The 22,088-nt window shown below is 42.1% G+C and overlaps 1 protein-coding gene across 3 annotated transcripts; it reads right to left on the minus strand.

The window, feature by feature from the left end:
• Positions 1-30: 30 nt before the first annotated feature.
• On the minus strand, positions 31-20,267 carry LOC133535010 (serine/arginine-rich splicing factor 3-like). 3 transcript variants are annotated; one of them, XM_061874408.1, is made up of 8 exons: positions 20,130-20,267; positions 16,941-17,043; positions 8,454-8,507; positions 2,212-2,422; positions 1,994-2,128; positions 455-493; positions 299-385; positions 31-212 (listed from the first exon to the last, which is right to left on the minus strand). In XM_061874408.1, exons 1-8 carry the CDS (start codon positions 20,136-20,138, stop codon positions 185-187), a joined length of 666 nt encoding a protein of 221 aa, XP_061730392.1. In that variant the 5' UTR covers positions 20,139-20,267; the 3' UTR covers positions 31-184. The 3 variants fall into 3 exon arrangements, 2 of the variants coding, with proteins under 2 accessions (XP_061730392.1, XP_061730391.1); XM_061874407.1 differs by lacking the exons at positions 16,941-17,043; positions 20,130-20,267 and adding an exon at positions 9,184-9,337; XR_009802122.1 differs by lacking the exons at positions 31-212; positions 299-385 and adding an exon at positions 1,145-1,594 and having other exon boundaries at positions 453-493; positions 20,130-20,153.
• Positions 20,268-22,088: the final 1,821 nt, after the last annotated feature.

Raw genomic sequence — 22,088 nt, forward strand, 5'->3', positions numbered from 1 at the left:
ATAAAAAAATCAACCGTGCACTCAAAACAATCATGCTGAAAGAATCAGAATCCTTTATTGTTAACTGACTGTAACAACTGTTTCTTGAACACCTCTATCACCACCTTGAGTCGGCAAAATTCTAAAAAGAAAGCATAATTATAAAAATTTGGAGTTCCCATACACAAGCCATTTTGTGATGTCCTCATTTTCTGTCGTTTGACCGAGAACGACTGAAAGACAAAAAAAACAAAAAAATGACATGATAACTCAACGTGGGTGATTGTAAAACCGTTTGTCAATATCATCAATAGCTTACCTCCTTGATCGCGAAAATGATCTTGAGCGCTTACGGTTCTTGTCTCTGGAAAGAGACCGATATCTGCGTCTGTCTCGTGAAACAGACCTGGAGGACAAAAAAAAATTAGGTTAAATAATTTATAAACACTGCCATTAAAAAATAAAAATAACTTGCCTGCTGCGACTGCGACTCAGGCTTCTCTTCCTTGGTGATCTAAAGTGTAGGTGAAGTTGACAAAAAAGATGATTTAAGGGTTATCCTAACCAACACATACAACCTCATTGGGATGCATGTGAAAAATTGGGTTATGCGTAGTTCATTCTAATTGGATCATTCTGATTGAACGCCCCAAAAATGACAACGCTCTTTTTAACCAAACGCCAATTTTGTCCGGCAGGAACTAAAAGATGAGCCACGTCAAAATTGCTATTGATATAGTCAATGCTTGACACCAAGGCTCAATTGGAGAAAAACTAGATTACATCCCTATAATGGGAAAATAGAATAAAAATACATTTAAAGCCATTTTATGCTGTTTGCTGGGTCTAAAATAATTTTAGCAAACCAATTAGGTGCAGTGTTATTGAATTATTAAAACTGCTTTTGTGTTACACAGGACACAATTGCACTTGAGGTGAAATAATATTGCACGATTGATGAGACCAAAACTGTAAGGTCACCCCACAGGGCCAGTAGTTCAGCCATGCAACATAAGATCTACATTGTAATATAATTTGTTGACGCTTCACTGGGATGTTTGTGTGAATATTTAACCTACACATCTGTCAAGTGTAAAATGTCACTGAGCTTTGGAAAGGAAAAGAAAAACGCATAACTACAAAGAGCATGATAAAAGCAACTTACTATTTTGGGGGGTTTGGACAAGAAAGAAATGGCGCATGGTAGCCATGGACAGGGAGGTCAAATTGCAGAGAGGATCTGCCACATGCTGCAAATGTTGGCGATATGAAGTTGCTTGTTTGCTGGTTGACGGGGATGGTTGTAGTTTCTCTTTAGGGGGAGGGATGTAAGCCAAGGGCAGTTCCCGTTGATACAGTGGTCGCATGGCGAATAGTACGAGTAAAGACGGCGATTGGTTGATAATGTGAGGTGGGCCGCTGTTGATTGGGTTAAGGTTGGAGAAGAAGGAGGATGCCGGGAACTGCATGCTCAGGAACCAAAAGCTTGGTGGAACCTGACGACTGGCGGTGCGCCTGGATCATGTGACAACACCAGCCAAGCAGGTCAGCAGTCACATGATGCTGAAAGAGGACTAGTTGACTGACTCAGATGGTGAGAAGCGTGGTGGTGACTCTGCAACGGGGTTCAGTTTTATTAATAAATGGAAAACTGAACTCAGCAAAACAAAATTAACACCTACAGAAATGTACCCTAAAAAATTTAAGTTGGTAATGAAGGCAATTTAAAAATAAGTGTAGTGGATTTCTACAAAATATAAGTTAAAAAGCTTTTGACAGATTATCAAAACTTCGCACTGCCAAAATGAAGCATTGTACTGAGACGAACTGGTAAAGCTGAAAGCAAACAGATCATTGTGCATAATCACAAGTGATCATCTTGCCAGATCAGTCAACTTACATTTCTATGGCATTGTCAAACATTTTGAGGTCATTTGCTGCAGTGGGTGTGGGAAAATCAGCCATATGTGTAAGACATGTTAAAAAAATGCATGCTTTAGGTTTAGGAAGATACCTGCGTCTAACTACGGGGCTTCGGCGCCTGACGTCATCCCTTGAGTGTCGACTCCATGATGGAGGAGGACCACGGCTTCTTGAACGCTTTTCTCCAGTGGATAATTCAACACGGACTCGACAGCCACACAATGTTCTGCCAAATAATAAAGATAGCATTAATATAATTTCAAAATGGTGTGTATACAACAAGCTAATTTTTTGGAGAAAATGTATTACCTCCCATCCAGTTCTCTCACTGCATCAGAGGCATCTCTGGGATCTTCAAACTCAACAAAAGCAAAGCCAGGGGGGTTCCGAGCAACCCATACACTTCGTAAAGGACCGAAGTATCCAAAAGCCTGTTCTATCTCAGACTTGTTTCCATTGTTTCCAAGATTTCCAACATAAACTTTGCAGTCCAGTGGACAGTCCCTGTTGAACGATGGGTCTGACAGGAAAGAATACATCGAGAAAGTGAGGGCTTCAGACTCACCGTGCCTCCATTTAGTAACCCAAGTTTAACTATTAAATATGATGTATAGATGTACAACAAAAAAGGTGAGAAGTCAGCAATGCCCTACACGAGGAACACTTAACTAGCAGAAGCATCAACTTTGCTGAACTGGGCTTTTATTTGGTTTGGTGTCATTGCTTCTGCACTACGGGATCACGTTCTATTCTACTGTACTACTTATTGTGATCTATTTGTAATCTACTCTTATTAAGCAATTATGTTTATAACACACTCTACTTATTTGGGACGGCCTGGCTCGGTTGGTAGAGCGGCCGTGCCAGCAACTAGAGGGTTCCATGTTTGTTTTCCGCTTCCGCCATCCTCATCACTGCCGTTATGTCCTTGGGCAAAACACTTTACCCACCCACACTGGTTTGAATGTAGCTTAAAATATGTAGATAATGGGTTTCACTACATAAAGCGCTTTGAGTCTTTAGAGAAAACAGCGCTATATAAATAGAACTCACTATTCCATATTCTATTGAAATTACTGTTGTACTCATGAGCTAAATCTAGGAGCTGGGGTATCAAATTTCGTGCCATCATGTGTGTGCTGGTATGACAATAATATTCCTTGAATATTGGTGTAACGGGCCCCTTTTAATCAAGGTTTCTGCAGTTGCCAGTAAGTCTAATTTAGTGATTTTTAATGCTACTTAAAATAAATGTTATGTCCATGTCTTACTGCAGATAGTTGTAGTCAAACACTTACAATTGTCAGTATAGCCAAAATTGTGAGCATCTGACAACGAATAGTTGAAATGTTTACATTATATATTACTCTTGCGAATAAGAATTTGCTCACAAGACTGTTTAATGTGATGATGTGTTTCTATTAGGGATGTAACGATAAACGATATGATAAACCGCAATAAAATTCCAGATGGTTAGTAATATTGTTTAAAAACCGAAAACCTGTCATTTATTAATACATTTTAGGCAACACTGCTTATTTCCTTGAAATTGAAGCGCTGACTGAGTTGTCAATGAGGCACAAAGATTGTGTATTAGACATAAGAGGTATCAATCCTGTTTATTTTTGTTGGCCAAACTGTTGCACCAAACCAACGGGTTGTTACAGAAAAACATAGCTTTATTTTCACTAGCCAAACTACTGGGTTTACTATTGATCTCAAAAAGTAAACATGTTTTTTATTTTTTTTACTGTACTTGTTTTTTTCATTCCATAATATTATTTGAATAACTATTCATGTGACATAGCATTTTATTAATGTTTTAAGGTGTATGGTTAATTCTTATGCAACACATTTCTGCTCAAACTCTCAATGGATCTGTCCGGAAACAGCTTGTACGTGTACACACAGTGCATCCAAAATATGTACATAACTTAAAAAAACACCTCCGTGAAAATGTATAAAGGCATCATGTACTAAAAAAAACTGACACGTTGATAATATTAATGAGCAAAAACAGAAATATTTCTATTTAAATAAATTGATAACGTTTATCCGTAGCTTTTTTATAAGAAATTACAAATTAGATGATGGCATCACGTTCACACCGACACTGTTTTACTAAACAATGGATAATCCTGACCAATAATGGTGATTTCCATATTCCATTCATCCATTTTCTACCGCTTATTCCCTTTTGGGGTCGCTGGCGCCTATCTCAGCTACAATCGGGCGGAAGGCGGTGTACACCCTGGACAAGTTGCCACCTAATCGCAGGGCCAACACAGATAGACAAACAACATTCACACTCACACACTAGGGCCAATTTAGTGTTGCCAATCAACCTATCCCCAGGTGCATGTCCTTGGAAGTGGGAGGAAGCCGGAGTACCTGGAGGGAACCCACGCATTCACGGGGAGAACATGCAAACTCCACACAGAAAGATCCCGAGCCTGGGATTGAACCCAGGACTGCAGGACCTTCGTATTGTGAAGCAGACGCACTAACCCCTCTTCCACCTTGAAGATTTTTTTTGCCCATAATCGTGCAGTCCTATGTGTAAGACTAGACCTCATATATGAACAGTACTTTTATCTATATGGACAAAAAGTGCAGTTACATCGTATGGCCATTGGGTGACACCTTGCAAATTTTCACATAAATTTTATACATTTATGTTTTTATTTAGTTTCTACCATATTACTTTGTTTATAATGCTTGTGTTGCTTCCATATGCACATTAAATTTTCTACTTCAGCTACATACATTTTGAATGCATTTGTGTTTTAAATTAAACTTGGTTAAAAGATTTCAGAAGTTTTGATGCTTTCTGTAAGTAGTTTTTGAAAATTTTAAGCACATCTATAATTATTGCGATAACAGCCGTGATATCGGTCATAATAATGTGATAAGAAATTGCAACACCGTGACATTGCTAATTTCTATTCTCATTTATTTTACACAGCAGACGTGGCTTTATTGGCCACGCCAAAGAAATGGGACACTGCCTTTAATCAATGACTTATTAGCGTAGACCAGTGGTTCTCAAATGGGGGTACGCGTCCCCCTGGGGGTATGTGAGATTTTTAAATTTTTTTTAAAAAATAGCAACAATTCAAAAATCCTTTATAAATATATTTATTGAATAATACTTCCACAAAATATGAATGTAAGTTAATAAACTGTGATAAGAAATGCAACAATGCAATATTCAGTGTTGACAGCTAGATTTTTTGAGGACATGTTGCATAAATATTGATGTTAAAGATTTATTTATTATATGAAGATATGTTTAGAATTAAGTTCATGAATCCAGATGGATCTCAATTACAATCCCCAAAGAGGGCACTTTAAGTTGATGATTACTTCTATGTGTAGAAATCTTTTATAACTGAATCACTGGTTTAATTTTCAACAAGTTTAGTTGTTTTTGTATTTTTTTTTCAAAATGGTTCAAGAAAGACCACAACAAACGAGCAATATTTTGCACAGTTATACAATTTAATAAATCAGAAACTCATGACAAGTGTTGTATTTTACTTCTTTATCTCTTTATTTCAACAACAAATGCTTTGCTCTGATTAGGGGGTACTTGAATTTAAAAAAATGTTCACAACTTAAAAAAGGTTGAGAACCACTGGCCTAGACCATGTATGATTTCACCGCATTGATGCCCATTGAGCGTTTTCACATGCTGCAAAACACCCCTCAGAGTTTGAAATCGACACGCTTTAACCAAGGTTCACTAATGATGAAGTAACAAAAAGGTAATGAAAACTTCCGACATCCTAAAAGACATACAACAGACCATTTCCATCAAAGATAAAATAAAAATTAAATATGATGCTTTTGTTTTTTGGCCTTTTTTTTTGTTGCCATCCCGATTTGTGTTTCTTTAATTTATTCTTTATTTATGGTGGTTTTGTTTAAATTTTTTAATTACCAGTTGAAAATCTGAGAAAAAATATTTGGAAATACATATTTATCTAAAAGTATAGAGACATGTTTACTTGTATGTTCTGATTGTTTGAATTGTGTGAATCATTTTGGCGGTTAAATAAAGTTAGAAAAAAAGAAGTTAGAAAAAAAGACCTGTGATTGGTCAACTTACAGCCTACCTTCTTCGCAAACGCTTTCTCCTACGGTTTTGATGGAACGTGCACATTAAAAGTGACTGTTGTATTAAAAAGGGATTAGAGCACCAACATTAAAGTAAGTGTCGCTAGCACTACTACTAAAACATGTGGAAGAGAATTGCAAGTATGGCATGCCTACATGTACCGAAACAAAGATTGTGGATGACTGACAAGAGGTTTACTCGGTTCGTGCTATTCCATTGTCAAATAAACGTGCAAGACTGGTGAGAGCGATGCACAAAATTATATCTCTGTATCCAGTTTGAAAGCCGAAAAAACAAAGAAACAAACACACGGACATAGCAATTTATTGATAACGGCAGTTATTAAGGTTATTTTTTCATCATTCCATGAGTTGGTCCTGGCCTACAATTGTATGAGTTTTTAAATACCCCTGGACACCAAATATGACGCTTTTTAATGCCATTTAAGGCCTCAAATCTCACAAAATTAATTTAATGACTTTTAATGCATTTTAATGACACCTGGAAGTAGGACTGGGCGATATTGCCTTTTTTTAATATCGCGATTTATGATATATATATTACAATATTTTGCCTTGGCCTTGAATGAACACTTCATGCATATAATCACAGCAGTATGACGATTATATGTGTATACATTAAAACAATCTTTTTCATACTGCATTAATATATGCTACTTTTAAACTTTCATGCAGAGAGGGAAATCACAACTAAGTCAATTGACCAAAAGTCTATTTATTAAAGTTATTAAGCAATGGCACACACATTGAAGTCATTTCCAAAACATAAAGTGCAAAATTGTCAGAGACATTTTAAGTGTCAAATAAAAATGAGCTGCATAATTGGAAATCAAATAGTATTCGTCCTTCACTATGTGGTATGTTACTAAGGTTATGAAATTCTCTTCATTCTCTAGTGAGTGACTTTTCAAATGAGGCTACATATTAGCAGTAATGCTACTTTTTATAGCAACGCTCCCCCCCCACACTTGACAAATTACGGTTGTCTGTTCGACATATTCCCACTTGAAGCCGAACCACCGCCAGACGATGGACCCCGTGCTGTTTTTATTGGGAATTAAGTCTTCATTTGTTACCAGATCCGCACCTTCTTTCTCTTGTACGGCTACGTTAGCAGCTAATGTAGCTCAGTCTGCTACGTCTCTACTCTGCGAGGGTGGACACGTACGTATGTGACGTATGACGTGACAGTATGTGACGTATGTAAGAATGTGCGCCTGCTTGTCTGTGAGAAGGAAAGACAGGAAAGAGTGACAAGAGCCTAAAGTGTACGCCCGCAACTAAAAGCAACTGCGTGAGAAAGTATACTCAAATATTATGATAGTCATTTTCTATATCGCAGAGACAAACCCGCGATATATCGTATATATCGACATAAACGATATATCGCAGGTTTGTCTCTGTGCGATATAGAAAATGACTATATCGTAATATTCGAGTATATGTTCTACCACACTTGCTTTCAGCTGCGTGCATTATATTAATTACTGGCGTTTCTCACTCCTTCTTGTGTCACCTTCTCACAGGGACATTAACAAGCCCGCCTTGTTACATACGTCACATACTGTCGCGCTTGTAGCGTCACATGCTCTCGCCGAGAGCTAACGTTAGCATGGCTAACGTTAGCTGAGGCAGGTCAAGTTGCTTTTAGCTGCGTGCATTACACAACCGGCGTGTTTCTCACTCCTCATCTCTCATTCTCACAGAGACGGAAAACAAGCCCGCCTTCTTACATACGTCACATACTCTCGCGAGTGTAGCGTCAAACGCTCTCGCCGACCATAGAGGTAGCAGCATGGCTAACATTAGCTGAGGCATGTCAAAAGATGGTGTGAAACTGATCACAAATGGAAGAAGAACAATAAATGCCCAAAATAAAGAGCATGGGGTCTATTATCTGGCGGTGGTTTGGCTTCAAGTGGGAAGATATTCAGCAGACAACAGCAATATGCAAAGTATGCAGCAGAAGTGTTACTACAAAAACGCAGCAACACTATTAATTTGTTCTTTCATTTAAAAAGTCACCCGCGAGAGAATGAAGAGTATTTAATAAATGCACTTTTGGTCAATTGAATTAGTTGTGATTTCCCTCTCTGCATGAAAGTTTAAAAGTAGCATATATTAATGCAGCAGGAATAAGAATGTTTTAATGTAGACACATATAATCATCATACTGCTGTGATTATATGCATGAAGTGTTCATTCAAGGCCAAGGCAAAATATCGTAATATATATCGTATATCGCAATAGGGTATAAAAATATTGCGATGTTAAACAAAAAGCCAATATCGCCCAGCCCTACCTGGAAGCCCTGTAAAATTTGGCATATCTTAAATTGCTGGTATCACATTTAATTTGATTATGTGGGACAGTGGTATTGTATCATGACGACATGGAAGAACTTCTCATACCTCCCATTTCAGCAAGTTCAAAAGTTCGAAGTGATGTCCTGCAGTGAAAACGACCTGAAATGCAATACAGAAATATATAAATTATCATTAGTCTGGCCAACGAATACTATCAGGCATTTATTGGACAAGTAGCGCCTACTTTGTAATATTGACTGCTGTTGTCACCAAAATGGAGAACCCAACTCTGATGTGACGTTACAGAATACTTTTCTTGTGTATGTCTTTCTGTTTATAACACTTTTTAGGGAATCAACAGATGACATATAAAGATAATGATCTTACTTTCAATAAAACAGGATGTTGGCTGTAAGTGGAACAGAAGCCATTAAAGCAGACCATTCTAACATTGCAATCATTCTTGACAACATTAATGAAACGCGGCAGTGCTGCTACTCAACACTACACACACGCTTGCGGAAGCGCAATTTATTCACAATCTTCAAAGAAAAGAACCGCGTGGGTTTAGCCTTTAATGTAAAGACGTGTACACAAACTGGATATTCTATAAAACTTCAACATTGAGTATGAATTCAACGAGCAAGTCCCGAATCCCAACCCATCCCCCATCTCCTCAAACATGCGCCGCTAACGTTACTTAGCAAAGTTAGCATCTCTCACGACGTTCGATTTAGCCCTTTGCCGGACCCAAATACATACTAACTTTACTCGACGTCAACCTCGAGAAACATGAGTGCAGAGTGTTTTAAATGTGATTTGAATTTGACTTTACCCTTTCTACGGCAGTGTGCGGTGAAAAATATCAGCGAGTGCACTGGGACAGCTCCTGCTAGCTTGACTTGTTGTTAGCGCCGGTATCCCGGCCGGAAAAGGAGGTGCCTTTCTTCTTCGTCTTCTCCTCGTAAATCAAGGACTCACTTGAACATAGCGCCCCCTGAGGATTTCTTCGTTTTCTTTTTCTTTTTTTCTTTTCTTTTTGCTTTTCCTTGTCTTTTTTTAAATGTAATTGTATTTTTTTATTGAACAACAAACATACATTTATGATTCGCCATATAGTGTTATTCATGCATATATATTTTTTTTACAAAAAATAAAAATACTTAAATATCTGCTTGTCACTCTAACTCAGGGGTAGGGAACCTATGGCTCTAGAGCCAGATGTGGCTCTTTTGATGACTGTATCCGGCTCTCAGATAAATCTTAGCTGACATTGCTTAACACGATAATTATGAATAATTCCGCTGGAATTCACAGTGCTAAAAATAACGTTCAAAATATAAAACATTCTCATGCATTTAAATCCATCCATCCATTTCCTACCGCACCTGTTCAAGAAGTCGCATTAATGGTAAGAAGTATTTTATGTCATGATGGGGGGGGGTCACAGCTTGCTGCGGGGTCGTTCTCCCAGGAAGGCAGACGGACTACTCGGGACATGGCATTTAGGTAAAAACATGACTTAATTTAAACTAAAAAAAGATACAAACAAAAATCGCTCACAGCGGAGGCATAACTTGGGGTAAGGAAGAAAGCTAACGCATAAACAGACTATGAACATAAATCAAACAAAACTTACTTGGCATGGCATGAAGCACGAAACTATGGCAAGGCATGAAACAAGTCAGCACAGAGCAAGAAAAGATCACATTGACGCCAGGGCGACTGACTGGCAAAGACAGGCTTAAATACTGCCTCTGATTAGTGCTCAGGAAGCAGGTGAGGGGCATTTTGTCCACCAGAAACAGGTGGACAAAATGAGTAACCAAGGAAACCAGACAAGGGAGTGGAAAAAAACAGGAACTTAAAGAGTCCAAAAGACAAACAGCACATGGCCAAACAAAAAACAGACATGACATTTGATTTATTATTGATTAGCTTCAGAATAATAATGTTATTAAAAAGAATAAGATACTTATTATACTCAAAAAATGTTGGTCTTACTTAAAAATGCACGCATTTAGTTGTATTCAGTGTTAAAAAATATGATATGGCTCTCACGAAAATACATTTTGAAATATTTGGCTTTCATGGCTCTCTCAGCCAAAAAGGTTCCCGACCCCTGCTCTAACTCATGAGTGTCAAACTCTGGCCCGCCGTGTAATTTAATTTGGCTCTTGAGGCAATATCAAATGAACATTAGAGCTGGCCCACCGTTGTAACACCGCATTCACCGCTGATACTCTTACTTGCCAACCCTCCCGATTTTCCCAGAAGACTCCCAAAGTACAGTGCCCCTCCCAAATTTCATCCCACAGACGGATAGACAGACTGGATTAACTTTTAACATCCTTATTATTAAATTTGTTAAACTTCATACAAAGTCTTCCGTTGTTAAATCCAATGGGTTTTTTTTCTAATGTTGTTCAAATTAATCAATTGACTTTTAAAACAATGTTGGATAGATGCCTATCTTCTGGAAGGCAGACTTGCTGAGTACGGATTGATGTTGTCGTATGCTGGCATGTATGATAAATCTTACCTTGTCAGGTATGATAAATCTTTACTTGAATTTAAACACATGACGAAAACCCCACAACTTGGGTTTTAGTTCAAACTAAAATGGAGATGAGGTTTAGTATAGGTAGTGTGAAAACGAACAACAAAACCAACAAACAAACCGCCATCTGTAGCAAACAAAAGACCAGTAACTAAGACAGGAAGACACCAGAATATAAGGGCAGTTATTAGGGGACGATACAGGTGAGAACGCTAATCAATAAACAGAAAGCAGCTGCGGCTAATCAGCCACCTAACAACAAGAGTTGGCTGAAAGTCACCAGGCCAAGTGTACTCGACTCCATCTAGGACGAGTCACATAGCGGCGGCGAGTCGAACGCCGCTACCGCTGGCGAGGCGGGCATACTTGCCAACCCTCTCGGATTTTCCGGGAGACTCCCGAAATTCAGCGCCTCTCCCGAAAACCTCCTGGAAGAAATTTTCTCCCGAAAACCTCCCAAATTCAGCTGGAGCTGGAGGCCAAGTCCCCTCTAGCTCAAACATGCACAGTTCGAAGCTTGAAAAGGAGGATTACTGGGGTATCTGACGGCATTTAAAGTCATTTTTAAAAACGACTGCTGATCCTCCTCCTTTTCGACCAGACGACCGCGGAGAATTAAAGTAGGAACACTCCGGAGGCAGAAGTTCATTAAGAGGGGTGGACTCACCGGCTCTCAGCCATGTTTCCGTCACACAGAGGAAGTCAAGTCCGCCGCCCACGGGAAGTGAAGAGATCCATCAGGATAAACGTTTTGTTTGTCAAAGATCTTGCGTTGACAAGACCGAACCTGTCGGGGGCCAGCACGTCCAAGGGCGCAGTTAACCCAGGTCGGGCCCGATACACAGCCCGCAGGTGGCGGGGGAGAGGAGTCACAAGCAGTGAGCTGACGGAGATGAAAATAGACGCAAACAACACAAAAACAAAGAGAGCTGACAGCAAGAGACGGCAGGGCAAAGCACATACTGGCGCCATCTTCTGGAAACTCGGAAGTGACGTTACTCAAATAGTGAAAGGTAAGTGTTGTATTTTTTTTAGTACCCAGCAAGCACAGTACAGTTAGTAGAACAACTGTGTTTTATTACTGTGTATTTGATAGGTGCCGTCTGAAATTCAATTATTTATTTATTTATATATATAATAAAATAAATATATATAGCTAGAATTCACTGAAAGTTAAGTATTTCATACACACACACATATATATGTATATATATATATATATATATATATATATATATATATATATGTACATATATATATATATATATATATATATATATATATATATATATATATATATATATATATATATAAATTACAGCCAATATAAAAATATTGGCTGTAAATATACTCTCCTCTTAACCACGCCCCCCGCCCCAACCACACACCCAAACCACGCATCCGCCCCACCCCCACCACCGACTACACACCCACCCTGCCTCCCACCACCTCCCTTAAATCGGAAGTCTCAAGGTTGGCAAGTATGGAGGCGGGGGTCTATGGACTGGTCACATCCTTGGCCAAGGAGAAGGCGGACATGAGTGGCACCAGAACACCAGCAGCCAAAACGTTTCATGCCCAAGTGTTGGGCATCAATGCTGCTGGCGGTGAGGGTGTCCATGATTTTGGCACATGCATGGCCGATGAGGAGGTGGATGTGAGCCGCAACAACACCTCAGCAGCCGCTGAAGTCCATGCCCGGAACCAGGGCGTCGCTGCCGATGGCGCGGATGGAGTCCATGGAACAGCTATTACCACGGCCGACTAAGAGGAGGAGTGCGAGCACCGACCAGGTGCCTCCTCAGCAGATGAGGAGGTCTAGTATTAGATGGGTGATTCTGCAGAAGGCGAACTTGAGATGAGGCCGGCAGTAGGACTTGAGAGGAGGCTAGGGCTGACTGCAGAGCTGGAGGTGTGGATGTATCTGACTGCAGAGCTGGAGACGAGGATGGCGGCATCATGGGAAGACCCGCCTGTTACATTCCACGTAGTGGTGGTTTTTGTTTTGTATTTCTTTTTCTATTGTTTGTACAGGTCACACTCAATCACTGCCTCTGCTGCCAATCCACCGGTTCCTATTCCCAGCTGCTCCTCATTTCACCTGTTGATCAACCAGCCAATCCCGGTCCACCATTCATCCTCCTGTGCTGCTTAAAAGCACCTGCTCACAACTAGATAACGTGGATTCTTATTCTGACATGCTGTGTGGAGCTTTGATTGACGCTACTTTTTCTTTGACGCTACTTTGTTTTGTAATCATTTTTGTTAAGCTCTTTGCTAAACTTGTGCCATTAGTTTTTTTGTTTTCCTTTTTGTTTTACCTTTCAACTTTTGTAAGTATCTGCAGCCCAGTCTTGGGGAAGGTTAGACAGAGGCCTCTATACACTACACACATAGGATTTGTTGTGTATAGAGACACCAGGCTTAGTGGTGGCTGTAACTCTTGTATGTTTTGGACCCCCTCTTTGGCTAAAGTAGGTAGGTAGGTTTTTTTGGTTAATGCTAATTAAATAGCCCTAATTGGTCAGCTTACCTTTCTTTTTTAGAGGTGTATTTTGGTATGTTTTGTTCATTTCTTTGACATCACCTTTATTCCCAAGCTAGTTTATTATTGTGTTTTGTTGTACCCCCCACGGTTTCTTTTCAATAACACTAGTTTTTGTTTTCAATTCTTGGCTTCGGTGTCTTTAATTTACAACTTATTTGGTTTATACACTTTTATGTTGCGTGCCCCTACGATCCCTAGACTCTGAGACATTTGGGGACGTAACACCGCCGGAGAAGAAGATGGCGGCGTGTTGGGAAGATTCGCTGGAGATGAAGTTGGCAGCGTGGTGGGAAGACCTGCTAGAGACGAAGATGGCGGTGTGGTGGGAAGACCCACTGGATATGAGGATTGTGCCGTCGCTGGATGACCCGGTGGAGACGAGGCTGGCAGCGTCGTCGGCACACCCACTGGAGACGAGGATGGTGTCGTTGGCAGACCAACTGGAGACAATACCTGCGTCGGCGGAGCTGGGTGTAGCGGTCTTGCTGAATGAAGAGCTGCAGGCCCTTCCAGCTGCACAGCTGCTAGTCTCAGCCCCCACTTCAAGAAGTGGATGCCAGACGCTCTTTCTTTGTGCAGGCACAGAGACCAAGGGTGGGAGGAGGTTTCTTGCTCCCTCCTCCCACAATGTTTATGTAAGATTCCAACAGGGGGTTGTCGTGGAGACAAAAAGGTAAAAGTAAGTGAAGAGGGCAGAGAGTGGTTTCCTGGGGCCGTAGCTTGATCATTTAGGGGCGGGGCTCAATTATTGCGACCATGAAGCTTACAGTTCAATTTTCTCCAAGAAAAAAAATGTTCTGATAGTCAGCTATTGTTAACCAGGGAGGGGAGGCCAACAGAAATTATTGGAAAAAAAGTTGTTGTCACGATCCGCTGTGCGGATCGTTTATTGTTTTGTTGTTTATGTCTTTGTCATGTTTAGTTTTACACTTGGCCGATTCCTGTGTTTGTGGACTTCCTGATGTAGCTCGTTGCCATGGTTTCTTATGTTGTCCCAGCTGCTATTCCTTTGTCGCACACCTGAAGGCAATTATTGTTTGAGTATATAAGCCTGCGTTATTCCTTAGTTCGGCCTCGGCTCATTATTTGCTAACGGCAACATTCACGTATGTATCCTCTGCTTATCTCTGCTTTAGTTGTGCTAAGTTCCGTCTTAGCTTCGCGTGCGTTCGGCACGTCACCGTTTTGGACCCTTTTTGTATCCTGCTAAGTTTAGCGTTAGCTTCCGTGAGTAGGCACTTTTGTGTCAGTGTTCTTTTGTTTGATTATATTAAAATAAGTTTCTTACCTGCACTCCTGCTGACTGGTCGTTGTCCATCCACAAAGTGGCAACTCCGCGCAATCAAGTGCGCCGAACGTGTGACAGAATGAGCTGAGCCAAAAGCCACTTCGCACTCCTCCAGCCCCAGCCAGAGCAGGTGTTCCTCTCCGAGGAAGAAGAGATGGAGATCTTCCGGGAGCTCCGAGCAGACTCTTGTCCATGGGAAAGCGAGGACGACATTGAGCTGCCGGAGGAGGATCTCCCGGCCGAAGCAGTGGTGGCCTGGGGGCTATTCATGGCGAGGATAGCGGACGCGGAGGAACGCTTTCGCTCCCAGTCTCAAGCCACCCAGACGTTCCCCTCAGCGCGTTGCACGCCGCGCGGTGACGTCACACCACCCAGGAGAAGAGGGCTCCAGCGGCGGCCAGGCGCCGCGCAGGTGCGTGCACAAGAAAGAAAGTGCAGGACTTTCCCCTCAGCAGCGACTGCCAGGCGCTTTCCATGCGGCTTTTCCTACCCGGCACTTGCTGACAATCTGCCAGAAGGACGCGTGCGGCGCACACGCAAAAGGCCATCTCCCAGGCTTCCATGTGCCCACCCTCCCATGCCCTCGACTACCACCAAGCTCGTACAAATGCCTCCCCCACCCGCTCCATCTGGCATCTGGAATCTGCTTCCTGAGGGGGGGGGGCAAGGCTGATGGCGTGTCAGTGGGACAGGCAGACCTCCTCCCATCGAGGTTGCTGCCTGCCTTGCCGCTGGCTCCGCCCGCACCAACAGACGAGCCACCTGCACCAATACTAGCACCTAGCCCAACGCAAAGTCCACGGCTAAGGCTAGCCCCAGTGCCAAAACCACGCCACCCTCCCACGCCGGCACCACGCCAACCTCCCACGCCGGCACCACGCCGAGCTCGACTGCCAAGTCATAGCCGGCCTCCAAGTCCAAGTCATAGCCGGCCTCCAAGTCCAAGTCATAGCCGGCCTCCAAGTCCAAGTCATAGCCGGCCTCCAAGTCCAAGTCATGGCCGCCCTCCAAGTCCGAGTCATGGCCGGCCTCCAAGTCCGAGTCATAGCCGGCCTCCAAATCCAAGCCCGAGTCCAAGCCGGCCTCAAAGTCCAAGCTGGCCTCAAAGTCCAAGCCCGCCTCAAAGCCCAAGCCCGCCTCACAGCCCAAGCCGGCCTCAAAGCCCAAGCCGGCCTCAAAGCCCAAGCCGACGTCCTAGTCGACGCCCGGGTCCAAGCCCAAGCCGACGTCCAAGCCGGCCTCCTAGTCGATGCCCGGGTCCAAAACGACGCCCGGGTCCTAGACGACGCCCAAGTCGACGCCCAAGTCCATGCCGAGCGTCAGGTCCAAAACCACGCCGGGCGCATCTTCCTCCGTGTCGGCTGTGGGTGTGGCCATGCCCAGGTCCTCCTCCTCGCAGGGCGCTTCCACCACCACGGGTGTGGCCGTACCCTGGGCGTCCTCCTCGGCGGGTGCGTCTACCCCCACGCCGGCCATGGTGGTGGCCCTACCCAGGGCGTCCTCCTCGCGGGATGCGCCCTGGTCCTCGTCAGCCACGGATGTGGCCTCTGCAGGCCCGCCCGCCTAGACTTTTGTGGTGGCGGCGTCCCACCCGCCGCCGCTGCCTGTGGTGTCCTTGGTGGAGTCAAGGATGCAGGACTTGTCAGCCCTCCACCAGGTCCTCCCTCTGCCCTCCCTTCTCTTTTGGACTGTCTAGTTTTGGGGGGGGGTTGTACTTCAGGATTTTTGGGGCATCTGGGATCTGCCCCTTGGGGGAGGGGTAGTGTCACGATCCGCTATGCGGATCGTTTATTGTTTTGTCGTTTGTCTTTGTTCATGTTTAGTTTTAGACTTGTCACTTGTGCACTTCCTGATGTAGCTCGTTGACATGGTTTCTTATGTTGTCCCAGCTGCTATTCCTTTGTCGCACACCTGATGGCAATTATTATTTGAGTATTAAAGCCTGCGTTATTCCTTAGTTCGGCCTTGGCTCATTATTTGCTAACGGCAACATTCACGTATGTATCCTCTGCTTATCTCTGCTTTAGTTGTGCTAAGTTCCGTCTTAGCTTCGCGTGCGTTCAGCACGTCACCGTTTTGGACCCTTTTTGTATCCTGCTAAGTTTAGCGTTAGCTTCCGTGCGTAGGCACGCACTTTATTTTTCCACTTTTGTGTCAGTGTTCTTTTGTTTGATTATATTAAAATCAGTTTCTTACCTGCACTCCTGCTGACTGGTCCTTGTGCATCCACGAAGTGGCAACTCCGCGCAATCAAGTGCGCCGAACGCGTGACAGTTGTCTTTACTTGGAGCCTCTGCCGCTTTGGTGAGGGGAAAAAAAAAAATCAGTGTATGGCATGACATTATCTGAGCGAGCCACAGACACTGGTGGGATGCTGTCATCACGGCGTGGCGGTTGCTTCTGTGCATGTGTCCTTTCCGCGTGTCTTCAAAAACACTGGCCTGACGTCATCCAGCCCCGTCTGCTTCATGCTTTGTGCTGCAGCCCAAGTCATGACAAGTTTGGCGAAATGATCAATTAGATTACCAAACTCTTGCTGTTGTGTTGAGGTAATAAAAGCTTTATTTTTTGCCCCTCTCTTTGACTTGGTGGAGGAATTCCGGGATTCTGCCTGTCGCCGTGGCAATGAGGCATTCGTCCGCGCTGTGACGGGGTCGTTAGGCAACACATGGCATTCATGTGCAGGGCACAGACATTTTACATGATATATAATGTCATATACATAACATAGGTCAATTTAATCAATTCGCATGTTAGGTGGGTGTGCATTTTGTAACAATAGAAATTGTTGTTTTTATTTACGTTGCACATAGATGTATTTGAGTGACGAACTAGAAGCCATATTGAGTGTTGACAGCTACCCATGGATATGTGTCTTTGTTGTGTGTATTATACAAATAGCGATGGTTATTTCAATTGTTTATTTTTTTGAGTGAATTAATATTGGCCTGTGGATTACTGGTTTGACGGTTGATGAAGCGAGATGGTCAAGAGTAAAGTGTATTCACTTTAAACGGATGCCAACTCTTATTAGTGTGCGTAACTTTGTGGGACTACAAGAAAATAATACAGTCGTTTGCTTGGTGTTGCTTCCTTATTTGTGATTATACCAAGCTGATTATTCCTGTGTCTTTTTTTATGCGTAGCAGCGACACCTGAACTGAATGTGACAGCAAGTCATAAATATAACAGCCAGCTGGATTAAAAAAAGCAAAAAACAATATACAGTGGGGCAAAAAAGTATTTAGTCAGCCACCGACTGTTTAGGTTCTCCCACTTAAAATGATGACAGAGGTGTTTAATTTTCATCATAGGTACACTTCAACTGTGAGAGACAGAATGTGAAAAAAAAATCCAGGAAATCACATTGTAGGAATTTTAAATAATTTATTTGTAAATTATGGTGGAAAATAAGTATTTGGTCAACCATTCAAAGCTCTCACTGATAGAAGGAGGTTTTGGCTCAAAATCTCACGATCCATGGCCCCATTCATTCTTTCCTTAACACGGATCAATCGCCATGCTTCACAGTAGGTATGGTGATTTGAGTTTATACCAAAATGGATACATGGATGATACAGCAGAGGATTGGGAGAATGTCATGTGGTCAGATGAAACCAAAATATAACTTTTTGGTATAAACTCAACTCGTCTTGCATCCCAAGAACACCATACCTACTGTGAAGCATGGGGATGGAAACATCATACTTTGGGGCTGTTTTTCTGCTAAGGGGACATGACGAGTGATCCGTGTTAAGGAAAGAATGAATGAGGCCATGTAACGTGAGATTTGGAGCCAAAAACTCCTTCCATCAGTGAGAGCTTTGAATGGTTGTCCAAATCCTTTTTTCCACCATAATTTGAATTCCTGGATTTTTTTTTCACATTCTGTCTCTCACAGTTGAAGTGGGAGAACTTGCTCAATCGGTGGCTGACTAAATACTTTTTTGCCCCACTGTATGTATTATTGATAAAGAATGTTAACAGCCTTCCTGGACCGACCCAGTTATAGGAGCCGGTATAAAAAAATACACACCTCTGTGCAACCTAAATCAACAATGATTAGAGCTGCACATATGAATTTAAGTAAAACAAGAAGAAGAAATACCTCCTAAATTATCTATGACTCACATGGTGTTTAGTTCACCGCACGTCACTGGAATTCAAAGAATTCAAAGACAGCTAAAGCTGGCTATCCAAATTGCTATTATCAGCTAAGTACACCTAAAGCTAATGCATGTGCATATGTGACGCACGTGCGTAATTACGTCATTACGTACGAGAAACCGTAAGAGGGCGAATATACTGTGTAAAATGCATGGGAAAGTTGCCGCCGTCGAGGCATCTGTATGAATGTTGCAGACAGCACCTTTAACTACACCTTTTTTCCATCCCTCCATCCATTTAGTAACGCTTATCCCTTTAGTTTCTCACAGTCTAAAAATAGTGCAAAGGTGTGAATGTGACCGTGTACAAACACTTCTGTTTGACTGGTGATTGTCAGCTCGGATAGGCTCCAGCCAACCCGTGACCCCAATTAGAGCAAGCGGTATAGAAAGATGCAAATAAATAAAGAAATGTATGCTTTAGGCCTGTAATGCATTGGTACATGTTGTTGTAATGATACCAATATTTTGGTTCCGGTACTAAAATTATTTCGATACTTTTCGGTACTTTTCTAAATAAAGAGGACCACAAAAAATGTCATTATTGGCTTTATTTTAACAAAAAATCTTAAGATGTGCACTTAAGATGTGACTTTAAGGTTTTACTACTTATGTATAAAATACTACACGGTCTAGCTCCAGCCTATCTTGCCGATTGTATTGTACCATATGTCCCGGCAAGAAATCTGCGTTCAAAGGACTCCGGCTTATTAGTGATTCCCAAAGCCCAAAAAAAGTCTGCGGGCTATAGAGCGTTTTCATTTCGGGCTCCAGTACTCTGGAATGCCCTCCCGGTAAAAGTCTGCTCGCAATTTAAAATTTTGCGCGGAAGTATCATGCTAAAACGTCACGGTATGATGACGCGTGCGCGTGACATCACTCATTGTAAAGGACATTTTGGTCCAGCACCGTTCACAGCTATAAGTCGTCTCTTTTCATTGCATAATTCCACAGTATTATATACATCTGTGTTGCTGAATCTTTTGCAATTTGTTCAATTAGTAAATGGAGACATCAAAGAAGAAAGATGTAGGTGGGAAGCGGTGTATTGCGGCCGCCTTTAGCAACACAAACACAGCCGGTGTTTCCTTGTTTACATTCCTGAAAGATGACGGTGAAGCTTTACTATGGAACAGAGCGGTCAAGCGAACATGGTTCCCTACCACATGTCAACCGGCAGGTTTCGGTCAGAAAACTGTGGTAATAAGTTGTCTCTTACCGTAGACATGAGCGGAGAGCTTGCGTCGTTCCTTCTGCAGCTGTCAAAGAGGCAGCTGCGGACTCTTTTGCCTCCTCCCACCGGCCGCCCCCGACCCTCGAATGCTTCCACTGCGGAGGAGGGGGAAAAAAATAAATCTCAGCCCGGCCCCACTGGCTGCCTTCGCCTCGTCGAGAAACATGGCTTCCCTCGGAGACACTGGCGGTCACCACACCCGTGGCCACACCCCTCCGACTTTCAGGTTGTACAGGTACGACCATATCATCTCACTAAAACACTAGCAATACAATAAGCAGATAAGGGATTTTCTAGAATTATCCCAGTAAATTTGTCCAATAACATCTAAATCGCTCTGCCGTCTATTTTTTTTCTTTCTTTTTTTCTAGTCCTTCACTCTCACTTTCCTCATCCACAAATCTTTCATTCTCGCTCAAATTAATGGGGAAATCGTCGTTTTTTCGGTCTGAATTGCTCTCGCTGCTGGTGGCCATGATTGTAAATGTGCGGATGTGAGGAGCTCCACAACCCGCACATCGTCTGCTACTTCCCGTACAGGCAAGGTATTTTTATTAGCGACCAAAAGTTGCGAACTTTATCGTCGATGTTCTCTACTAAATCCTTTCAGCAAAAATATGGCAATATCGCAAAATGATCAAGTACGACACATAGAATGGACCTGCTATCCCCGTTTAAATAGGAAAATCTCATTTCAGTAGGCCTTTAACTTGACAATGTATTGGTAGATTCCATGCGCGTTTGAAAGAACAAATATTTATTACATCTTGAGTGTGCTGTTGCCACAAGACAAGCGGTGTATCTTGTAATGCAGGGGGGGAAAAAAAGTTGCTGGGGTTTTCTTATTACTCAGCAAGGAATATGAGTAAATCAAGTAGATGGTTATTGCTCAACAGGAGATGCCACAACAAGCACGTTTCGTGTAATAGGCTGCATGTACTTGTCCTGCTGCGAGTGCTTCTAAAATGTCGTGTTGACGTCGGGGGAATACTTGTGTTTAGAGCAAGGCTGAATAGATAAGTAAAACACAGCTTGACTGTTTCAAGATGGACTCGGTTCACCGTGAGGTGATTTATTGTATTCTGTTCTCATATTTTTTGTTGACATTACCACAGACTGTACATCTTGTTTTTTGTGGTGACTGTTGAGTGGTGCCGCACCCTCGTGTGTTTAGATAAGACTCAAACTGCCATTGTGAACACAAAGTAGTTATGGCGAAATGATCCACAGGCAAGTCTCAGAAAACCTCTAATCATTCATGCTTGATGGATTCAGTTGCTTCTTGACAGGCCTTTTTCCCCTTCTGTGTTGCCAGATACTCTAATTACAAAGCTGGTGTGATGATCCTCAGGAAGAAGGGATTGGCTTCAAGTAAATTTGTACAACCCTGTGTTTTCTAAAAATACTCTCACAATGAAAGTTGTGTCAAACACTGCAAAAATAGTCAGCAGATTTTACGGTAAAAAACTGGCAGCTCAGTACCCAGAATTTTACTGTAAAAACAAGCGTGGTACTAGTTTTGAATCTAAATAATTAGATTTTAAAACCACTAAAATGTTCATGTAAAATACTGGCATAATTTCAACAGTCAAAATAAAACTGATACTTTCCCATTAACAGCAATGCAATGGCAAACAATGACTATATATACTTGCAGTTCATTTGGCGGAATCTTACTGTAAAAATAAAAGTGGTAACTTTTCCCCCATTTACAGTAATGTACTGTAAAAAAAAGGACAGTAGATATTAAGTTATAAAAAATGTCAGATCAGTCACTAGAATTTTACTGTAAGACTAAAATTGGTACTGTTCTTCCATTTAGTCTTATGTGATGTAAAATACTGGCAGCTCAGTCTCCATATTTTTACTGTAAAAATAAGAGTGGTACTGTTTTTAAATGTAAATAATTTGATGTTATAACCACTGATATTTTAATGTAAAATA

Source organism: Nerophis ophidion, linkage group LG16 (assembly GCF_033978795.1).
Source record: "Nerophis ophidion isolate RoL-2023_Sa linkage group LG16, RoL_Noph_v1.0, whole genome shotgun sequence".
NCBI lineage: Eukaryota > Metazoa > Chordata > Actinopteri > Syngnathiformes > Syngnathidae > Nerophis > Nerophis ophidion.

Coding starts and splice junctions, on each gene's coding strand:
- LOC133535010 (XM_061874408.1), bottom strand. Junction 8,508..16,940: donor ACCAGTCAGCAGGAGTGCAG/GTAAGAAACTGA, acceptor ATTGCATTTCAG/GTCGTTTTCACTGCAGGACA. Junction 2,129..2,211: donor GTGAGAGAACTGGATGGGAG/GTAATACATTTT, acceptor ATTATTTGGCAG/AACATTGTGTGGCTGTCGAG.